Raw genomic sequence first — 16631 nt, 5'->3', positions numbered from 1 at the left:
ATCATGTCGAACTGTTTGAATTAACTGTTTGAAATTTTAAAATTACAGAACTAAATTACTGTAAAATGTTGTAACTTACAAATATTGTAAAATATTGAATATTGATATTACTCATGACGATTGTTAAGTTTTTTAAATTATCTCATTGAATGAATGTTGCTAAAATTTATCTTGTATTCAACGTATAGGAAGGGATAACGACACATATTAGCTTGTAGATACCTGTGAATTTTGAAAATCCTAAAATAGATATTCTAGAACATTTGTGGATAATGGTTAGTAAACGGAACAAGGAAAAAGAATAAGATGTCACTTCAATAGCGTTAAACAAGGAATGTAATTTTTTTGTAGTCGAAGTCGAACGACCTAAACGGATCCGGATATCATTGACCCGACCCGACAAACAGATCCGACAAAATAATTACCCGTCGAAAGTCTCTCCCGTTAAGTAAAACAAAAGCATTAAACAAAAGAACAAAAACAGTTTGCTGATTTGAAAGGAACCGGTGCATGACATAGCTGATGCCAGATAGCTGTGTTTTGTGAATTCGTATCCTCTGCATTAACTCAAAAAGGAATCTCTTGAGTTGATGCATCTCGACTGTACGATCAGCTTTAAGAATCGTGTAAATTAGATCCGCACTAATTTCAAAGACCTATGTTTTACAATCGAACGGTAGATATGTATTAAGTCAAAAGATGCTCTTCTGAGTTAATGCAGACGATGCGGACTCGTTCCTGTGTTTGTATTCCTTTGAAAGTAAAGGGAAAGCGAAAAGAAAACAGAAACGGAGAGAAAGGAAAGAAGAGAAAAGGAAAATAAAAAAAAACGAGAAAAAAAAAGATAAAGCAGAGAAAAACAACTGAAGCCGGCGCGCAGCTGAGGTGAGAAACAGAAAGAGAAATAGAAATTTTTGTTAAGGCAGCGATTTCTCAGTTTTGCCCCTTTCCCTCTCTCTCTCTCTGCACGAACTTCATTCGGACAAACAAAAAAAGAAAGAGAGAAATAAACGCGGAGAAACTATAAGCGAGGGAAGAAGAAAGATCGAATCTTTGCCACATTTCCAATTCTGCTCCGATCTCGGTTGGAATTCGTGGAGATTAGTTGCGTAGAGGATAGGGAGAAGAGAAGAAGCATCGAAGAGGGTTCTCCTCTCTCGAGTTTTGTAGCTTAGTGGATCTAAGAGGGAGACTATTCGTCGGATCTTTGCTAGGGTTTTTGATCAACTAATTGCCCATCTCTAGCTTCCCTATCGGCTGAGCCGCCTCGAGATCTAGCAAAAATGGTACTGCATTTTACAAATTTCTTCTTCCGAACATCTCTTAACTAGTTAGTTTTTGATTTAGTATTTTGGGGTTTATGGGAAATTGATTTTTCTGAAGTTTCGGTTTTGAGCAATCATGTTGTTGACGATACCATGCACGAATTAGCATCGTAGAAAATCATAAAGCTGTCAGCTTTCTCATTTCATTTTATTTACTTCTTTATTCTGTTTCCTCTCTCTGCCATGTGATTTTTTACTCATTGCTTATCTTTTTTTCCATACTCATTGAGTCTATTGAATCAGAAAAGCTTTCTCTGCCTTTTCCCTCTTTGTTCTTGTGTTTCTGAAAAGGCAAGGAATCCATAGACCTTTGACATTCCAATTAGTGTCACTTCTTTAATTGATGTCAGATGATTTTCATCATACCAATTTCACAGCTAAAATGTTTAATAGTTTTTTAAGTTGATTCATACCAAACATTAGCTACTTATTTCCTTTTGATATTGATTTCTTCTTTCAATTATTTAGGCGGCTCAAGTCAATATAGCCGTGGGGTCGCAAGTTTGGGCTGAGGATCCTGATGAGGCATGGATTGATGGTGAAGTATTAGAGGTCAATGGAGATAGCATCAAGATCCAAGCCACCAATGGAAAGACGGTTAGTTATTTAGTTACTTACCTTCAATTTTTATTTTTCTTACTGCACATGGGTTTTAATTGGCCTCCCAAAACCTGCCGAAAATTCTTGTACGTCTTTTTAGTTATTTAGTTATTACCCTTCGGTTTTTATTTTCTCACTGCAGTGCGGTTTTAATTGGTCTCCCTAAACCAGCTGAAAATTCTTTTTCGTATGTTTCTAAAATACCATAGCCACTCTTTCAATAAATTATACAGTGGGGGAACCTAACCTGCTTCATCAAACATAATGCTTATTTGGTACCAATTACACTATAGTCCCATATACCTCTTTGTTTGCTTGTACCAAGGTTCTTTTTACTTATATATTGATCATTTGAGCTGAGTAAGTCTGTCAGAAGAATCAAGCCTGAAGTAACCCTACTTTTCGGTTGTGTAGTGAATATACAGAATCTTCACTATTATAATTCTTTTTATGAGCCTGGTCATTACAAAATTTACCTGGTGAGTTTATGGAACTTAATGTACATTATTTATCCACAAATATATGCAGGTCACTGTTAAAATGTCTAGTGTACATCCAAAGGATCCTGAGGCGTCACCATGTGGGGTCGATGACATGACAAAGCTTGCATATTTGCATGAGCCAGGTGTTCTTCAAAACCTAAAATCTAGATTCGACATGAATGAAATTTATGTAAGTCATATTATCCTGACTTCTAACTTAAATTGTTATTATGTTTTTACATGAGAAAAGTCCCTTCTATGTTCACAATATTTAACGGTCACCCTTTAACCAGAATATACCCTAATTCAATGAAACACTCTTGAGTATAAGGGGCTTATTAGAATACTATAATATAGAGATGCTTTTGGAAAGATTGCAAAATGATAGGTTTGTGACGGAGCTCTTAATCTTGTCAGAGAATTCACGATAGTTCTCAAACATCTGACTTTATTTTTGTAAAACCAGACATATACAGGAAACATATTGATAGCAGTGAATCCTTTCCGGAGGTTGCCACATTTATACGACACTCATATGATGGAACAGTATAAAGGTGCGACTTTTGGTGAGTTAAGCCCCCATCCCTTCGCTGTGGCTGATGCTGCTTTTAGGTACGCTTTTGGTACACTAGTGGATGTATGATCAAAGTATTCGTCAGTACAGCACATGCTGTAATTATAAGTCATGTTGAGATAAATGGAGCTGTCATCACAGGTAATTACTCAAGGAAGACTAGGGTAAAAGGGGAATACATTTCACTATCAGGCTACCTACAAACACTAGCGTGTCACCAATATGGTCTTAATTTAAATGTGTAATGGTCCGGTACTTTTAAGGTTTGATTGGCATTTTTGTTCGGTATGTTGGATAAACAAATGGTAGCTTTATCTCTTGACATAAATTTTTGATAATGTTTTTATTTGTTGAAGATGAGTTAGAAATGTTTGTTTGGTACCAGCAATGTCTTTAACTTGTACCTTTCTGGTTCCGTCCGGTATAATATAAAACAACAGTGCCAGAGAAACAATACTGTTGTGACAATGTATTGATGGTCATAAACATTATTGTATTCTGATGCAGATTTATGATAAACGATGGCAAAAGCCAATCGATTCTAGTAAGTGGAGAGAGCGGTGCTGGTAAAACAGAAAGCACAAAGATGATAATGCGTTACCTTGCTTACATGGGCGGTAAGCCAGCTGGTGAAGGCCGAACTGTTGAGCAACAAGTCTTGCAAGTGAGTTCTTTTTTTCCCTTTGTTTTTTACTTTCTTGATTGTAAACGAAATGTATAGGTGGTGACTGGTGAGAGTGGAAGACAATTGTGATTTATAGCGAAGAGCCGAAGAGAGCTTGTAGTCAATCTCTCTCTCCCTCTCTATTGAGAATTTTTGTATATTGCAAGGTTTTAAAATAGCAATTTGCAGTCTATTGCTGGGAGATTCTGAAAAAAAACTATAACTGATAATGGCGGCTATCATGGGGAAGCTCTCGTACATAGTGATTTATATATTTTATATGATCTTAAGTATAAAATATAGCAGAAGTGTTATAACAAATCCCAAGTTTTAGTACATGAATGTAATTGTGACATTGAAATGATTTTATTGGAGGTATAATTAACCCAGTTTCTAGCTAATTAGGCTAAGTATTACGAGTAAATGATCAAGTTGGTTGGCAATTCTCAAATTTTATATTCATTCATTACTTTGAAAGTTAGCCTTCCTGACCTACTGTTTAGAGTTGACCACTAAAAGTGACCATAGAAAAAGGTTTGAACTTTTAGAATGTGTGTGGCGATACAGACGATTTCATGCAAGATGTAAGAGAGAAATAGTACAATTATAGAAATTTTGGTATAGGGTTTAGAGTTCTAATTAATATTTACTACCTGTTATGATCAAGCCAAGTTTAATTGATAAAAGTATATAATGTACAGAATATCGAAGAAGAATATGAAAAATATATGGGTCATGCTTTAGAGATTAAAAAAAAAATAAAGACAAAATGATTCATGTAGCATAGAGGGCAGCTAAACAGCTATAGTGGATAATGGGATAGCAGATTCAGTGTTAGCTATTGCGGTCATAGCTTCACTTGCCCAATTTTCTTAAATCGTGTCGCGTTTGGTGTCTAAAAAAAGCCGTAGCTGCGCAATAGCGGGCTATTTAAAACTATGGTATATTGCAAACTGTCTTGGAATACTGCGTTTTATTCCTTTTTTTTTGGGTATTGCATTTTGATTTAGATTTTCATGGACTTCCTTTTTTTCTCTGTCATTTATTACAGTCCAATCCAGTTTTAGAGGCATTTGGAAATGCAAAAACTGTAAGAAACAATAACTCGAGGTAAGTAGATAAAATATACTCCATTTCCTTTTTTTTTTCCCATCTGTGTCCTCTTGAAGGTGGAGATTTGATCATTTCTCTAATTCCCCCCTCCTCCCCCACAGTCGCTTTGGCAAGTTTGTTGAGATCCAGTTTGATAAGAATTTGAAGATATCCGGTGCAGCAGTTAGGACATATTTGCTTGAGAGGTCTCGGGTTTGCCAGATTTCTGATCCTGAGAGGAATTACCATTGTTTCTACATGCTTTGTGCGGCCCCACCTGAGGTATGTTTTTTTTTTCTTTACCATATCCTTGTTTGTCTACTAGTAGCTTCACAACATGTCAGAAGCAACAATCGCCTCCTAGGATGTGTGCTGTACTACTGATACAGACAAATGTGCGCTAACCTTTACATGGTACTTTCTGACAGCATAGAGAGAAATACAAGTTACAAGACCCGAAAAGTTTTCATTATCTCAACCAATCGAACTGCTTCAAAATTGATGGATTGGATGAAACCAAAGAGTACTTGGAAACAAGAAAAGCTATGGACGTAGTCGGAATCAGCACAGAAGAGCAGGTTGAGACTAACCTATTTTCTTAAATTAATTATTTCCTAAAGTACCTTTTTTGCACGAAAAGAAATCTTCGTCACCTATGCCCTTTTTCTATTTTTAGGAAGCAATCTTTCGGGTTGTGGCAGCTATTCTCCACTTGGGAAATATAGACTTTGTGGAGGCAGGAGAATCTGACTCTTCTAAGCCAAAAGGCGAGAAATCATGGTTTCACTTGAAGATGGCAGCCGAACTCTTCATGTAAACTTCTCTGAGTCTACCTTTGTTTCTCTATTACTTAATTTTCAAGTTTGAAATGTTGCTCATCATAGCAGTGTGTTGTAACCTTTTTTGTAACATACTTAATGAGAAGAACTTTTTTTGAAACATTGCTCAGGTGTGATGAGAAGGCACTTGAAGACTCCTTGTGCAAGCGTGTCATTGTGACTCGTGATGAGAACATCATTAAGAACCTGAACCCTGAAAATGCCGCACTCAGCAGAGATGCCTTGGCCAAGATTGTTTATTCTCGCCTATTTGATTGGTAAGCCTCATTCCCTATGACGTGTCTTGAAACAACATTAAAATGCAAATGAGAAATATCTCATATGACTCAAAAGTTATGGCAAATATCAACATACATCCACACTTCCTCTCTCTCATTAATGGAGAAATAATACATTGTTTCAGGCTTGTGAATAAGATAAACAGCTCAATTGGTCAAGATCCCGACTCAAAGCTGTTGATAGGCGTTCTTGATATATACGGCTTCGAGAGCTTCAAAACAAACAGGTGCTTTCCTGGTATGCTTTTGTGCTGTCATCAAACAACAAGAACTTGCCCAAAACCTATCAGACCATATAATTCTCTCCACCTTACCTTTTTAACTTTTTTTTCCCATTGCAGTCCTTTTTAAGTATGAAATGAGTGCCATAGAAGAAATATGTAAAAGTGACAGCCCCATTATGGCTAACTAGGGTAATAGAAGTTCAATTCAGTGGCCCTAAGTTAAAATAGGCTAGGTCGTATGTTTCATAACTCTTCATTAGATCAATTGGAGATTGGATTGGCACCTTGTCTTCATTGTCTACTAAAAATATATTCAGGTTCTTAAATTGTGTTCTTCTGTTTAATAACATTCTCTTCAATTTCTGATAGTTTTGAGCAGTTTTGTATAAATTTGACAAATGAGAAGCTACAGCAACACTTCAATCAGGTTTGTTTGTTCAATTATCCAAATGTTAGCAACTGAAGAAATATAGAGTACATGTATGATCCATTTAAGATTTTTGTTTGTATATTTGCAGCATGTTTTCAAGATGGAGCAAGAAGAATATACAAAAGAGGAAATTAACTGGAGTTATATTGACTTTATTGATAACCAAGATATCCTAGATCTCATAGAGAAGGTTTGTCTCAATTAAGTTCACAATTATTCTTTGTGAACTTGGTTCTAATCCAGCAGACTTAAAAGAAGTATCTCTATTTTTGCCAAAAATATTGTATATTAGATTATTACTATTGACATCTTTGACTTTCATTTGTGCTTCAGAAACCTGGAGGGATTATTTCTCTTCTTGATGAGTGTTGGTGCGTCATTCTTAAAATTAAATCCTCAATACTCCTTTTTTTTAGTTGTATTTGTTTTATTTTTGCATATATTGTAATTTTAACCTGATTATTTTTGTAATCATGAATACAGTATGCTTCCAAGATCTACGCATGAAACATTTGCACAGAAGTTGTACACTACTTTTAAGAACCACAAGCGATTTGTCAAGCCAAAGCTGTCACGTACAGATTTCACTATTTGTCACTATGCTGGTGATGTAAGTGCTCTTTTTTCCTCTCAGTCAACCTTTATTTGAAAAGAATTTGTGAAGTGCCACCAATTATCTGTAAATTTCTTCGCAGTGTCCTTACAATTTGTTTTTTTTTTCAATATCTTTTTTAACTTCTAAAAAAGTCGAGCATACTAAAGAACTGAGTTTCAAACTCTGCCAACCAAAATGATTTTTTTTCTTGTTAATTAATTAAGAAGGGACATAATTAAAAATTGATCACATCTCTGGCTTATATTCAGGTAACATATCAGACGGACTTGTTTCTAGATAAGAACAAGGATTATGTGATTGCTGAGCATCAAGCAACACTCAATGCCTCCCAATGCAGCTTTGTTTCTAGCCTATTTGCTCCTTCTGAGGACTCCTCGAAATCTTCGAAGTTCTCATCAATCGGTGCAAGATTTAAGGTCTGGCATACTCTTCCATGATTTCAATGCATTATAGTTTATAAGACAACTGTAACGTGAAAGCGTGGCTTTTCTTTAGAGAAGAGGTTTCTCGACTGTGCCAAGTTCAGAATGAATATTTGACCATTTACCTAGTTATACCAATCTTGATCTGAGCAGCATGCATGCACCATATGCTGCATAAGGCAATGAGCTTGTATTACACTTCTGGAATATCAAAATATGTGATATTTAGGTCTGAATCTGTTTCTTGAGGATTACACTTTTCTTTGAACTGAACAATTTGTTATGATTTGATGGCAGCAACAACTGCAAGCTCTTCTAGAAACACTGAGCACGACTGAACCACACTACATTAGATGTGTGAAGCCCAACAATCTGCTGAAGCCATCTATTTTTGAAAATCAAAATGTCCTCCAGCAACTCAGATGTGGGGTAAGAACCAATAAGAATGAAAATTAGCATCATAGAACAATCAATTGTAGGATTAACTGTTGATACGAAGTTGTGAATTGACGGTGCAGAATTTATTTCTTTTATGGTATCCTTTTTCTGGGCAACTTGTAACACATGGTTTGGGGTTTTTAAGGGTGTTTTGGAGGCGATCAGGATCAGCTGTGCTGGTTATCCAACTCGAAGAACCTTCTATGAATTCATTGATCGTTTTGGCCTGCTTGCACCAGATGTTTTGACTGGAAGGTATGGCTTATTATTTTTAGTTTTTTTATTTAAATGGGGTCCTCTATATCATAATAAACCCAGAATGCTGAAATACAGCATGCATCTCTCGAAAATCATGCAGTATCCTTAATACGTGGATTAGTGGTGACTTGTAAATTAGAGTTGTTTGGGATAATACTGTTATTATCTTTAATACGTGGATTAGTGGTGACTTGTAAATTAGAGTTGTTTGGGATAATACTGTTATTTAGTTAAAAAAACTGAAAGGGTTTAATATGAAACAAACCCCAAATAGTTTTAATATGCAACTACACTACAATCTTTTTGCTCGCATGTGAGTAATTGTTGCTTTGATTACTCTTTTGCAGTATGGATGAGATTGCTGCTGTAAAAACATTGTTAGAGAAGGCTAATCTTCAAGGCTATCAGGCAAGCTTTCCAGTATCTTTGATCATATTTTATTAATTTTTTTGTTTGTTTGCAAACTGTTTATTACCATTGCTGCATATTATCGGTAGAAAATACATCGTAAATGGAAATTTATACTAAATAATCCACATTTTAGGATCTAAACTCAGCAGTGAAATCAAAAGTTTCAAAGCTGAGTAGTTATGGTAAATCCCGAAGAAACAGCAACAAAGCAAAAGAGTATTTGGAAAAGAATAAATTGTGAGTTAGTCACTAAAATGCCTCAATTAAACAACGACAAGTGATGCAATATTTCAAGGAACAAAGAGAGAATCATATAGAGTCGTGTTAAAAAAAATTCCCACATTTTACATTTATTGTCAACTGTATCATTATTTTCAATTATTCAGTAATACTGTGAAAAAAACAACAGATTGGAAAAACGAAAGTCTTTCTCCGTGCCGGCCAGATGGCGGAGTTAGATGCATGCAGAAATGAGGTTCTAGGAACAGCCGCTAGCCTAATACAAAGGAAAGTGCGCTCATACCTTTCCCGAAAGAGTTTTGTTTTTATCAGAAAAGCTGCCATTCAGATCCAGACGATTTGCAGAGGTATATGCACTTATGAAAAATTAAGCTTGTCTTCTTTGAATGCTCGTATCTTTAATATTAGTATGGTATATGACATTTGTTTAAAAATTTTAATCCTTAAAGGGGAAAATGCAAGGAAAATTTACAAAGACTTGCGCAGAGAGGCAGCTTCTCTCAAGTTACAGACGTACTATCGGATGTATTATGCGCAGAAAAATTACAACCAACTTGTTTCCTCTGCTATTGCTGTTCAATCTGGTCTTCGTGGTATGGTGGCTCGTAAGGAGCTCCTTTTCAGGCGCCAGAGGAAGGCGTCCATCATCATTCAGGTATCTTAAAAAGAACACTAGAACAGAGAGTCCCTCTCTCTCTCACTCTCTCTCGGCATGAGGGTTGTGCTTGTTGCGAGACTAAATCCAAGTATTGTGGCAGGGCTTGATACAAATGGTTTTGAAGAGGGAACTAGAAAAACCCAGTAATTAAAAAAGGAAATTACCATAAGATAGGGGTATCGAAAAAATATATATTTTTTTAAATTAAAAAAATTGAAGGGTCATCCTAGAAACTGCTTTAGAGCCAAATCTATCCTGAATTGTACTATGCATATATTTTTTTACTAGCAATTGTTTGCTATTCTGAAATGTAAATAACTCCAGCCTTTAGAAAGAAATAAATGCTTTTGTCAGTGTTATAGTAATGAAGTTTTCTCTTACAGAGTTGCTGCCGGCAATACTTGGCACGATTACACTATTCAAGAACAAGGAAGGCTACACTTGCTACACAATGTGCCTGGAGAGGAAGAGTTGCAAGGAAGGAGCTTCGCAAACTAAAACTGGTATGAATTTCACCTTGTCTTTTTTTTTTACCCCCCCTCCGTAGCTTAGTTGGCCTTCTATATATCTCCTGGTAGCATGAATTTCTTTCTTTAGTTAAGAATACAGGCCACAGTGCACCATACTGGGTGGTATAGTAATCCTTGAAACAGTCATACCGTATAAGGGTACAGATTTATGTTTTGATTTTCCATCTAATTCCTTTACTTCGCTCTCTTTGTAAATAGGCTGCAAGAGAAACTGGTGCATTGCAAGCTGCCAAAAACAAGCTGGAGAAAGAAGTTGAAGAACTTAGGTGGAAATATACCCTGGAAAAACAACTGCGTGTAAGTAAACAAAAGGAATATGTATATTTATGACCAGTACTTGAATCGTATGCGCAAATGCTCTGTCAGTAAATATTCTTAGGCACCCCCTGCTTACTATCCTTCAAATCAAAGAAAGTTGCCAACTTTAATGATATAGCAATAGCAATGAATCCTTCATTTCATAGATATGCAGTCATCATGAAAACAATGTGATATAAGCAAACTCTATCTTCCATTTCTTTTATTGTGTAGGAAAAATTGGCAGAGCAGAAGAAGGAAGAAACATCAAAGTTGCAAGCGGCGCTGGAAGAGGTGCAAGTGAAGTACAAAGAAACTAAAGAAGAGCTGGCAAAGGAGCGCGTGGCTGTTAAAAAGGCTGCTGAGGTTGAGCCTATTGTTAAAGAAGTACCTGTTATTGACACTGAACTCATGGACAAACTCCGAGATGAAAATGAGAACCTCAAGGTTGGTACATATGTTCTTTTGTATAATTTACAGCTCCTTGGTATAGTTGCAAAAAAGCAACTGATTTAACTTGGTAGAAACCTTAGCCAAAAACAATTCAATCAAAACGTATCATTTTTGCCTGGACTTTTTTTTTATAAGAAGGGTACCATTCCATTACTGATTATAATATAAGATGTATCTGTCGGTGTTGCTGGAATTGTTAATTGATGTTTTGAGTTATAGATCCAACAATTTCCTGTGCTGCATGTTTTTGATAGGCTCTGGTTGGTTCACTCGAGAAGAAGATAGGTGATGCAGAGAAGAAGTACGAAGAAACCAGCAAAATCAGCGAGGAGAGACTGAAAAAGGCAATTGATGCCGAGTCCAAAATTGATGACCTTAATAAGGCCATGCAAAGGTTCTTGTTTATTATTTTTCTTCTTTTTCAAATACACAACATCCGGTCCCATTTTATGTTCTTATTTTGACTTGATGGATGCCTTTTCTTATCCAGGCTTAAGGAGAGGTTAGCAACTATGGAGACAGAGGACAAAATACTCAGGCAACAGGTCTTGAATCCACAATCAGTCAAAAGCATGTCAGAACACCTATCAATTCCAGTTACTCCAGAGCGACAGGTATCCTAATATGATTTAACAATTTTGATATCTTTCTTACATTTATGCCCCTAAAATATTGAAGTACTGATATCTGTCGATAAAAAGAGCAAAATATTAACTCTTATTACTGGTGTAATATAATTGTGGGAATCTTAGGATAGAAATTACATAAAATAGAATTTTCTGCTTTTGTCATTGAGATTGATATGAATTATAAAACACAAAACCAGCAAATTGTCTTGGCTGTATGTATTTTTTTTCTCTCTTTTTGAGCATGAGATGGGGGTCAGTAACCGCAAATCACCCCCAGTGTTTTAGAGAACATGATGGTTAAATTCATACAATAAAGTTATGCGAAAATTAAGAGAATATTAATCAACACATTTTAGTACTTGTCCTTGTGGGATAATTTTTTTTTAATTTTAGCGTACGAGTATGATTTCTTTCTTGTTATGTTCTGGCTTGTTCATTTGTACATTTTCTGATACTTTTGCTTTTCATCTTCTCCTTTCACTGTTCTTAGGTAGTGGCAAATGGTTTCCACGAGACTGTTGAGGAACCAAAGGTCAACGCAACCATTTTTTTGTTCTCTTGAGATTGCTGAAAGTTCATATTCTTTTATTTTATTCTTAATGGTGTTTTTTTTTTTCTCTATCTATACAGGAGCCTCAGAGTGCACCTCCAGTTATGAAGGATCATGCAAATAACGAATCCAAGTTGAAGAGAACTTTCACAGAGAGGCAGCATGTATGTATATCTTAACTTGCTTCTTCTTCTTCTTTTTTTTTCCCCGTGAAGGACCAAGAAGACAGTCTTTTCTGTTAAGTATAAGAAAAAACAGTTTAGGTAGTACATGTAAAAAACAAATAAAACAAGTCATAACTTTCGAGGAAAATGCGCTGAAGGCGGGATGTTTGACTTTGTTTTGTAAGAACTAAGCTCCATGTACTTGCAATTGTCACTTGCATACAAATTAGTTTAATTTTAAATTTTGATTGGTTCTAAAATAATTTGATTGTTCAGGAGACCGTTGATACGCTCATAAATTGTGTGAGTAAGAATCTTGGATTCAGTCAGGACAAGCCAGTTGCAGCAGCTACCATTTACAAGTGCCTTCTGAACTGGAAGTCTTTTGAGGCAGAGAAAACAAGTGTTTTTGACCGCCTCATCCAGCTAATCGGATCTGCCATTGAGGTAACTTTACTCTTTCAGTCCGCTTGTTAGTCAATAACAAACTTGAGAATAAAAATACAATATGACTATTTGTGGATCTTTTTGTACTTTACAGAAAAATACACCCAACAACAAACTTGAAAAAAAAAATAATCTACTGTGGTGATGGTATATACCAATACAGGAGGGTTAAAATGCCTAGTCTCTTTCATGCCTCATCGTGCCTCACATCCTTTATCTCTGTTTTTGAAATCCAAACTGTCGATCCAAACCTCTCAACATGACCTCCATATTAAAATGTGCTTGGAGGCCATTTTTTTTATATTTTTTTGGAAACTTTTTACTATCTTTTAGATAGGTACAAAATCACTGTTTTTGGACCATCCAGAAACAGTGATTTTGTACCCATCTAAAAAGTATAATTTTTTTTTTTTTCCAAAAAATAGAAAATATGCCCTCGAAGCATTTTAATATGGAGATCATGTTGAGCAGTTCGAATCGACTGTTGGACTTTGAATACAGAGATGAAGGACGAGAACGATGGGGCATGAAAGACAAGAGGCATTTGAACCTTCCTCATAACAATATTAGAATGATAAGGGTTTAATGTGAAGAATTAAGGTAGAGATGCTGGTTAAGGTATGAATATTGACATTTTACTTTGTGAATGTTATATTTGCAGAATGAGGAGAACACAGAGAATCTTTCCTATTGGCTGTCAAACACGTCATGCCTACTATTTCTTCTTCAAAAGAGCCTGAAAGCTGCTGGCTCCGCGGGGTTGCCGCCACGCAAAAAACCGCCACCTACATCTTTATTTGGCAGGATGGCTCAGGTAGGTCATTTTTTGCTTAATTTTTTTTATCCTTCTAGCGAGAATATTACCCTCTTAGAAAAGAAAACTGTCATTTTTATGCATTTTTCCATTTCTTTTTTACTAGTTCATGATCTATATCCTTTGAGGAAAATATTTGCACATATACATATAAGTAGTAAAGCTTAACTGACTTGATCCTGTAGTTGATAGTATCGTATTATTTTGTTTTGTTTGTTACGCAGAGCTTTAGGTCACCTTCTCTATCAAACATCAACTTTGAAGGGACGGAGTTTGTGCGTGTAGTGGAGGCCAGGTACCCTGCCTTGCTTTTCAAGCAGCAGCTAACGGCTTATGTCGAGAAAATATACGGGATTATTAGGGACAATATTAAAAAGGAGATCTCCCCCCTGATTTCATCATGCATTCAGGTCCATTATTAATTTTTTTAATTTTATCTTGTTTTTCCTCTTAAACTTGCCTGTGCTTACCACAGTTCTCTTTTGATTTTTTTTTTCATAAAAGGCAGATTTTATCTATATTCACACCTGTAATGTCTTACAGATTTTTAGATTCTTGGACACTGTAGTCAGAGTACATATAACTTTAAATAAGTTGCATGTGAGAGTTTACATAAATTGGAAATGAGATGAATACAGAAAGATATTGGATAGCACAATAAAATGTTTGAGTGCGAGACGTGTCTTGCTTTCAAATGTATTGGTGTACTTCCAGGTTGATATCTTAGATGTTATTTTATATGTAACTGATCAGATTTTTTTTTTAATTGTGTGAAGGCCCCTAGAACAATGAAGGCGAGCATGATACGTAGTTCAGGTCGGTCGGCAGGGAATCAACCTCATCAGAGCAACCACTGGCAGAGCATTCTTGACACCCTTGATAATTCTTTAAAGATGCTCCAAGATAATCATGTATCTTTCCTATGTTTTTCTTTGTACTTGTATATACATGAATTCATTGACCATATCATTTCTTTTTTCCCAGTAACTCATACAACTGTTATTCCTCTCTAGGTACCTCCTGTTCTGTGTCAGAAGATCTTTACCCAAATTTTCTCCTACATTAATGTCCAGCTATTCAACAGGTAATAAATTTTGATAAATTTGATTTGAATTTGATTTTTTTTGTCTGTTGAACTTTACATGTGCATGTCTTCGGAGTTTCCAATTAAAAGAGAAAAAAACACTGAACAACTCTACTCCTAGTTTTTTGTAATTGGCAACAATCGTCAATATAATATTGTGTCTATATATGCAGCCTACTTCTTCGCCGCGAGTGCTGCTCCTTCAGCAATGGAGAATATGTCAAAGCTGGTCTTGCTGACCTGGAATTATGGTGTGCCAAGGCTAAATCTGAGGTAAATAGATAACTAGTGCACACTATGGTTGATTTTGATTTTTCATTAACCAACTAATCCATAAGAGGACTTCACAAATCGTTAGCAATTTGGGTGACATCCATATCTCTTTTTGTAGTATGCCGGTACTTCATGGGATGAACTGAAGCATATAAGACAAGCTGTTGGCTTCTTGGTACGTACCCGTTTACCTGTTATCATTTCTATAGAGAAAACTGAATGAATGATAATATAAGAATGAAAAGAAAAGAGAGCTGAGTAACCTATATTGACTTGTTTTTCAGGTAATTTTCCAGAAGTACAGGATCTCATATGATGAGATTGTCAATGATTTATGTCCGGTAAGCAAATAGTTTTGGTACCATCATTTCTTTAACTCTTTTTAGTGTTATTTTTGTTATTGATGCAAATGGTGATGCTTTTGTGACTGCAGATATTGAGTGTGCAACAACTTTATAGAATTTGCACCCAATACTGGGACGACAAGTACAATACCCAAAGTGTCTCGTCGAATGTAAGTTTTAAAATCATATTTCATCTAAACATGAAACAAAGTGACAAGTAAAAATAAAAATTATAGAATGTATATAACTAAATTACTTTGTTGGTGTTTCCCTCCTCTCAGGTTCTGGCTAGTATGCGGATACTAATGACAGAGGATTCGAATAATGCTGACAGCACCGCTTTCTTGCTGGATGACAACTCAAGGTATTTATTACTCACTAAATAAGATATATACTGAAGCACCACTTGAACAAATCCTGTTTTCTCTATATTACCAAAAAAAAGATATATTATATGCCCCTAGTTAAGCAATTAGCATTTTGAATTTTTTTTTATTTCTGTAACTTGACACCTCAAACCACTGCTTAATTGTCATCCGGATGTTTGTTTTGTTCAATTGCTCTTGCAGCATCCCCTTCTCAGTAGACGATATATCAAACTCTCTACAGGAAAAGGACTTTGTGGATGTTAAGCCAGCAGAGGAGCTTCTTGAGATTCCCACCTTCCAGTTTTTACAGGATTAGGGCTCGAGAAGCTGCACACTTTTTTCACACATTTCATTCTCATTGGTTTTACGACTTCATGTAAATCTTCTTTTTTTCCTTTTTTTTGTTACATGTTCACTTGTTCCTTGGTCCCTCCTATTTATTATCATTCCCTCCATCTTTTGCATGGTGTGTTATATTCTTTAAATTTGTTTTTTTTGGGGGGTTGGTTTAGATATGTAAAATTTTATAGGTAGGTGATATAGGGGTTGGGATAAGTTATATCCTGCCGGCTTGATTAGGCCGGTTGAGCATTCTTTGTAGGGAAGTTCTTTTGTTAGAGTTGAATTACCCAAGGGTGGTACTTTACATACAAATGCTGTATGCTTTGTAAAGCAAGAACTTATTGGATTTTGTTTGCATGAAGCAAGATGATAGTTATGTTTCATCCTTTGGGAACTCAATTTCTTTTTTCAACTTCTTTGTGGTCGTATGAACTCGAAGTAAGACTGGCATTTGATTACATAATTTTGTTTAAATATACATTTTATATCCACAGAATCAAATCTGAAAGAAACAATTTATACTTCTGTTTGCTTGTCCTGTAGCTCACAATACCAGTTTATGATGACATACTTCCTACTTTCTAGTACATACAAGAATTTTACTCAATACTCACATGTAACAGTAGGAGAAAAATAATTTGAACAATTATTTCTTCATTGCTTCATTTCTATTGGATTGATATTAACATGATTGCATATCAAGAGAAAAGTATATAACACATTCTTCTAGTTATGTAGTGTTCACAATCAGTGTCTGCCATTGTTGAAGCACCTATTAGTGACAC

At 35.6% G+C, this 16631-nt stretch overlaps 1 protein-coding gene across 2 annotated transcripts; it reads left to right on the top strand.

Moving 5' to 3' along the window:
• Positions 1-790: 790 nt before the first annotated feature.
• Positions 791-16245, top strand: LOC144548091 (myosin-6-like). Of its 2 annotated transcripts, none has more exons than XM_078296770.1 (39): positions 791-1286; positions 1794-1922; positions 2454-2597; positions 2874-3019; positions 3489-3645; positions 4697-4755; positions 4860-5019; positions 5166-5315; positions 5414-5550; positions 5687-5833; positions 5980-6081; positions 6448-6505; positions 6597-6698; positions 6842-6879; positions 6992-7118; positions 7373-7540; positions 7844-7975; positions 8130-8239; positions 8590-8650; positions 9063-9240; positions 9343-9548; positions 9935-10054; positions 10280-10378; positions 10613-10825; positions 11086-11225; positions 11322-11445; positions 11951-11992; positions 12091-12174; positions 12451-12621; positions 13283-13435; positions 13660-13845; positions 14212-14346; positions 14449-14519; positions 14693-14792; positions 14911-14967; positions 15077-15133; positions 15226-15306; positions 15418-15500; positions 15746-16245. In XM_078296770.1, the coding sequence occupies exons 1-39, from the start codon at positions 1284-1286 to the stop codon at positions 15882-15884; spliced, it is 4569 nt and encodes a 1522-aa protein (XP_078152896.1). In that variant the 5' UTR covers positions 791-1283; the 3' UTR covers positions 15885-16245. The 2 variants fall into 2 exon arrangements, with proteins under 2 accessions (XP_078152896.1, XP_078152897.1); XM_078296771.1 differs by having other exon boundaries at positions 15706-16245.
• The last annotated feature ends 386 nt before the right edge of the window (positions 16246-16631 follow it).

This window comes from Carex rostrata, chromosome 32 (genome assembly GCF_964058835.1).
Source record: "Carex rostrata chromosome 32, lpCarRost1.2, whole genome shotgun sequence".
NCBI lineage: Eukaryota > Viridiplantae > Streptophyta > Magnoliopsida > Poales > Cyperaceae > Carex > Carex rostrata.
The sequence above is the reverse complement of the archived record's forward strand: the minus strand, read 5'-3'. Positions and strand labels throughout refer to the sequence as shown.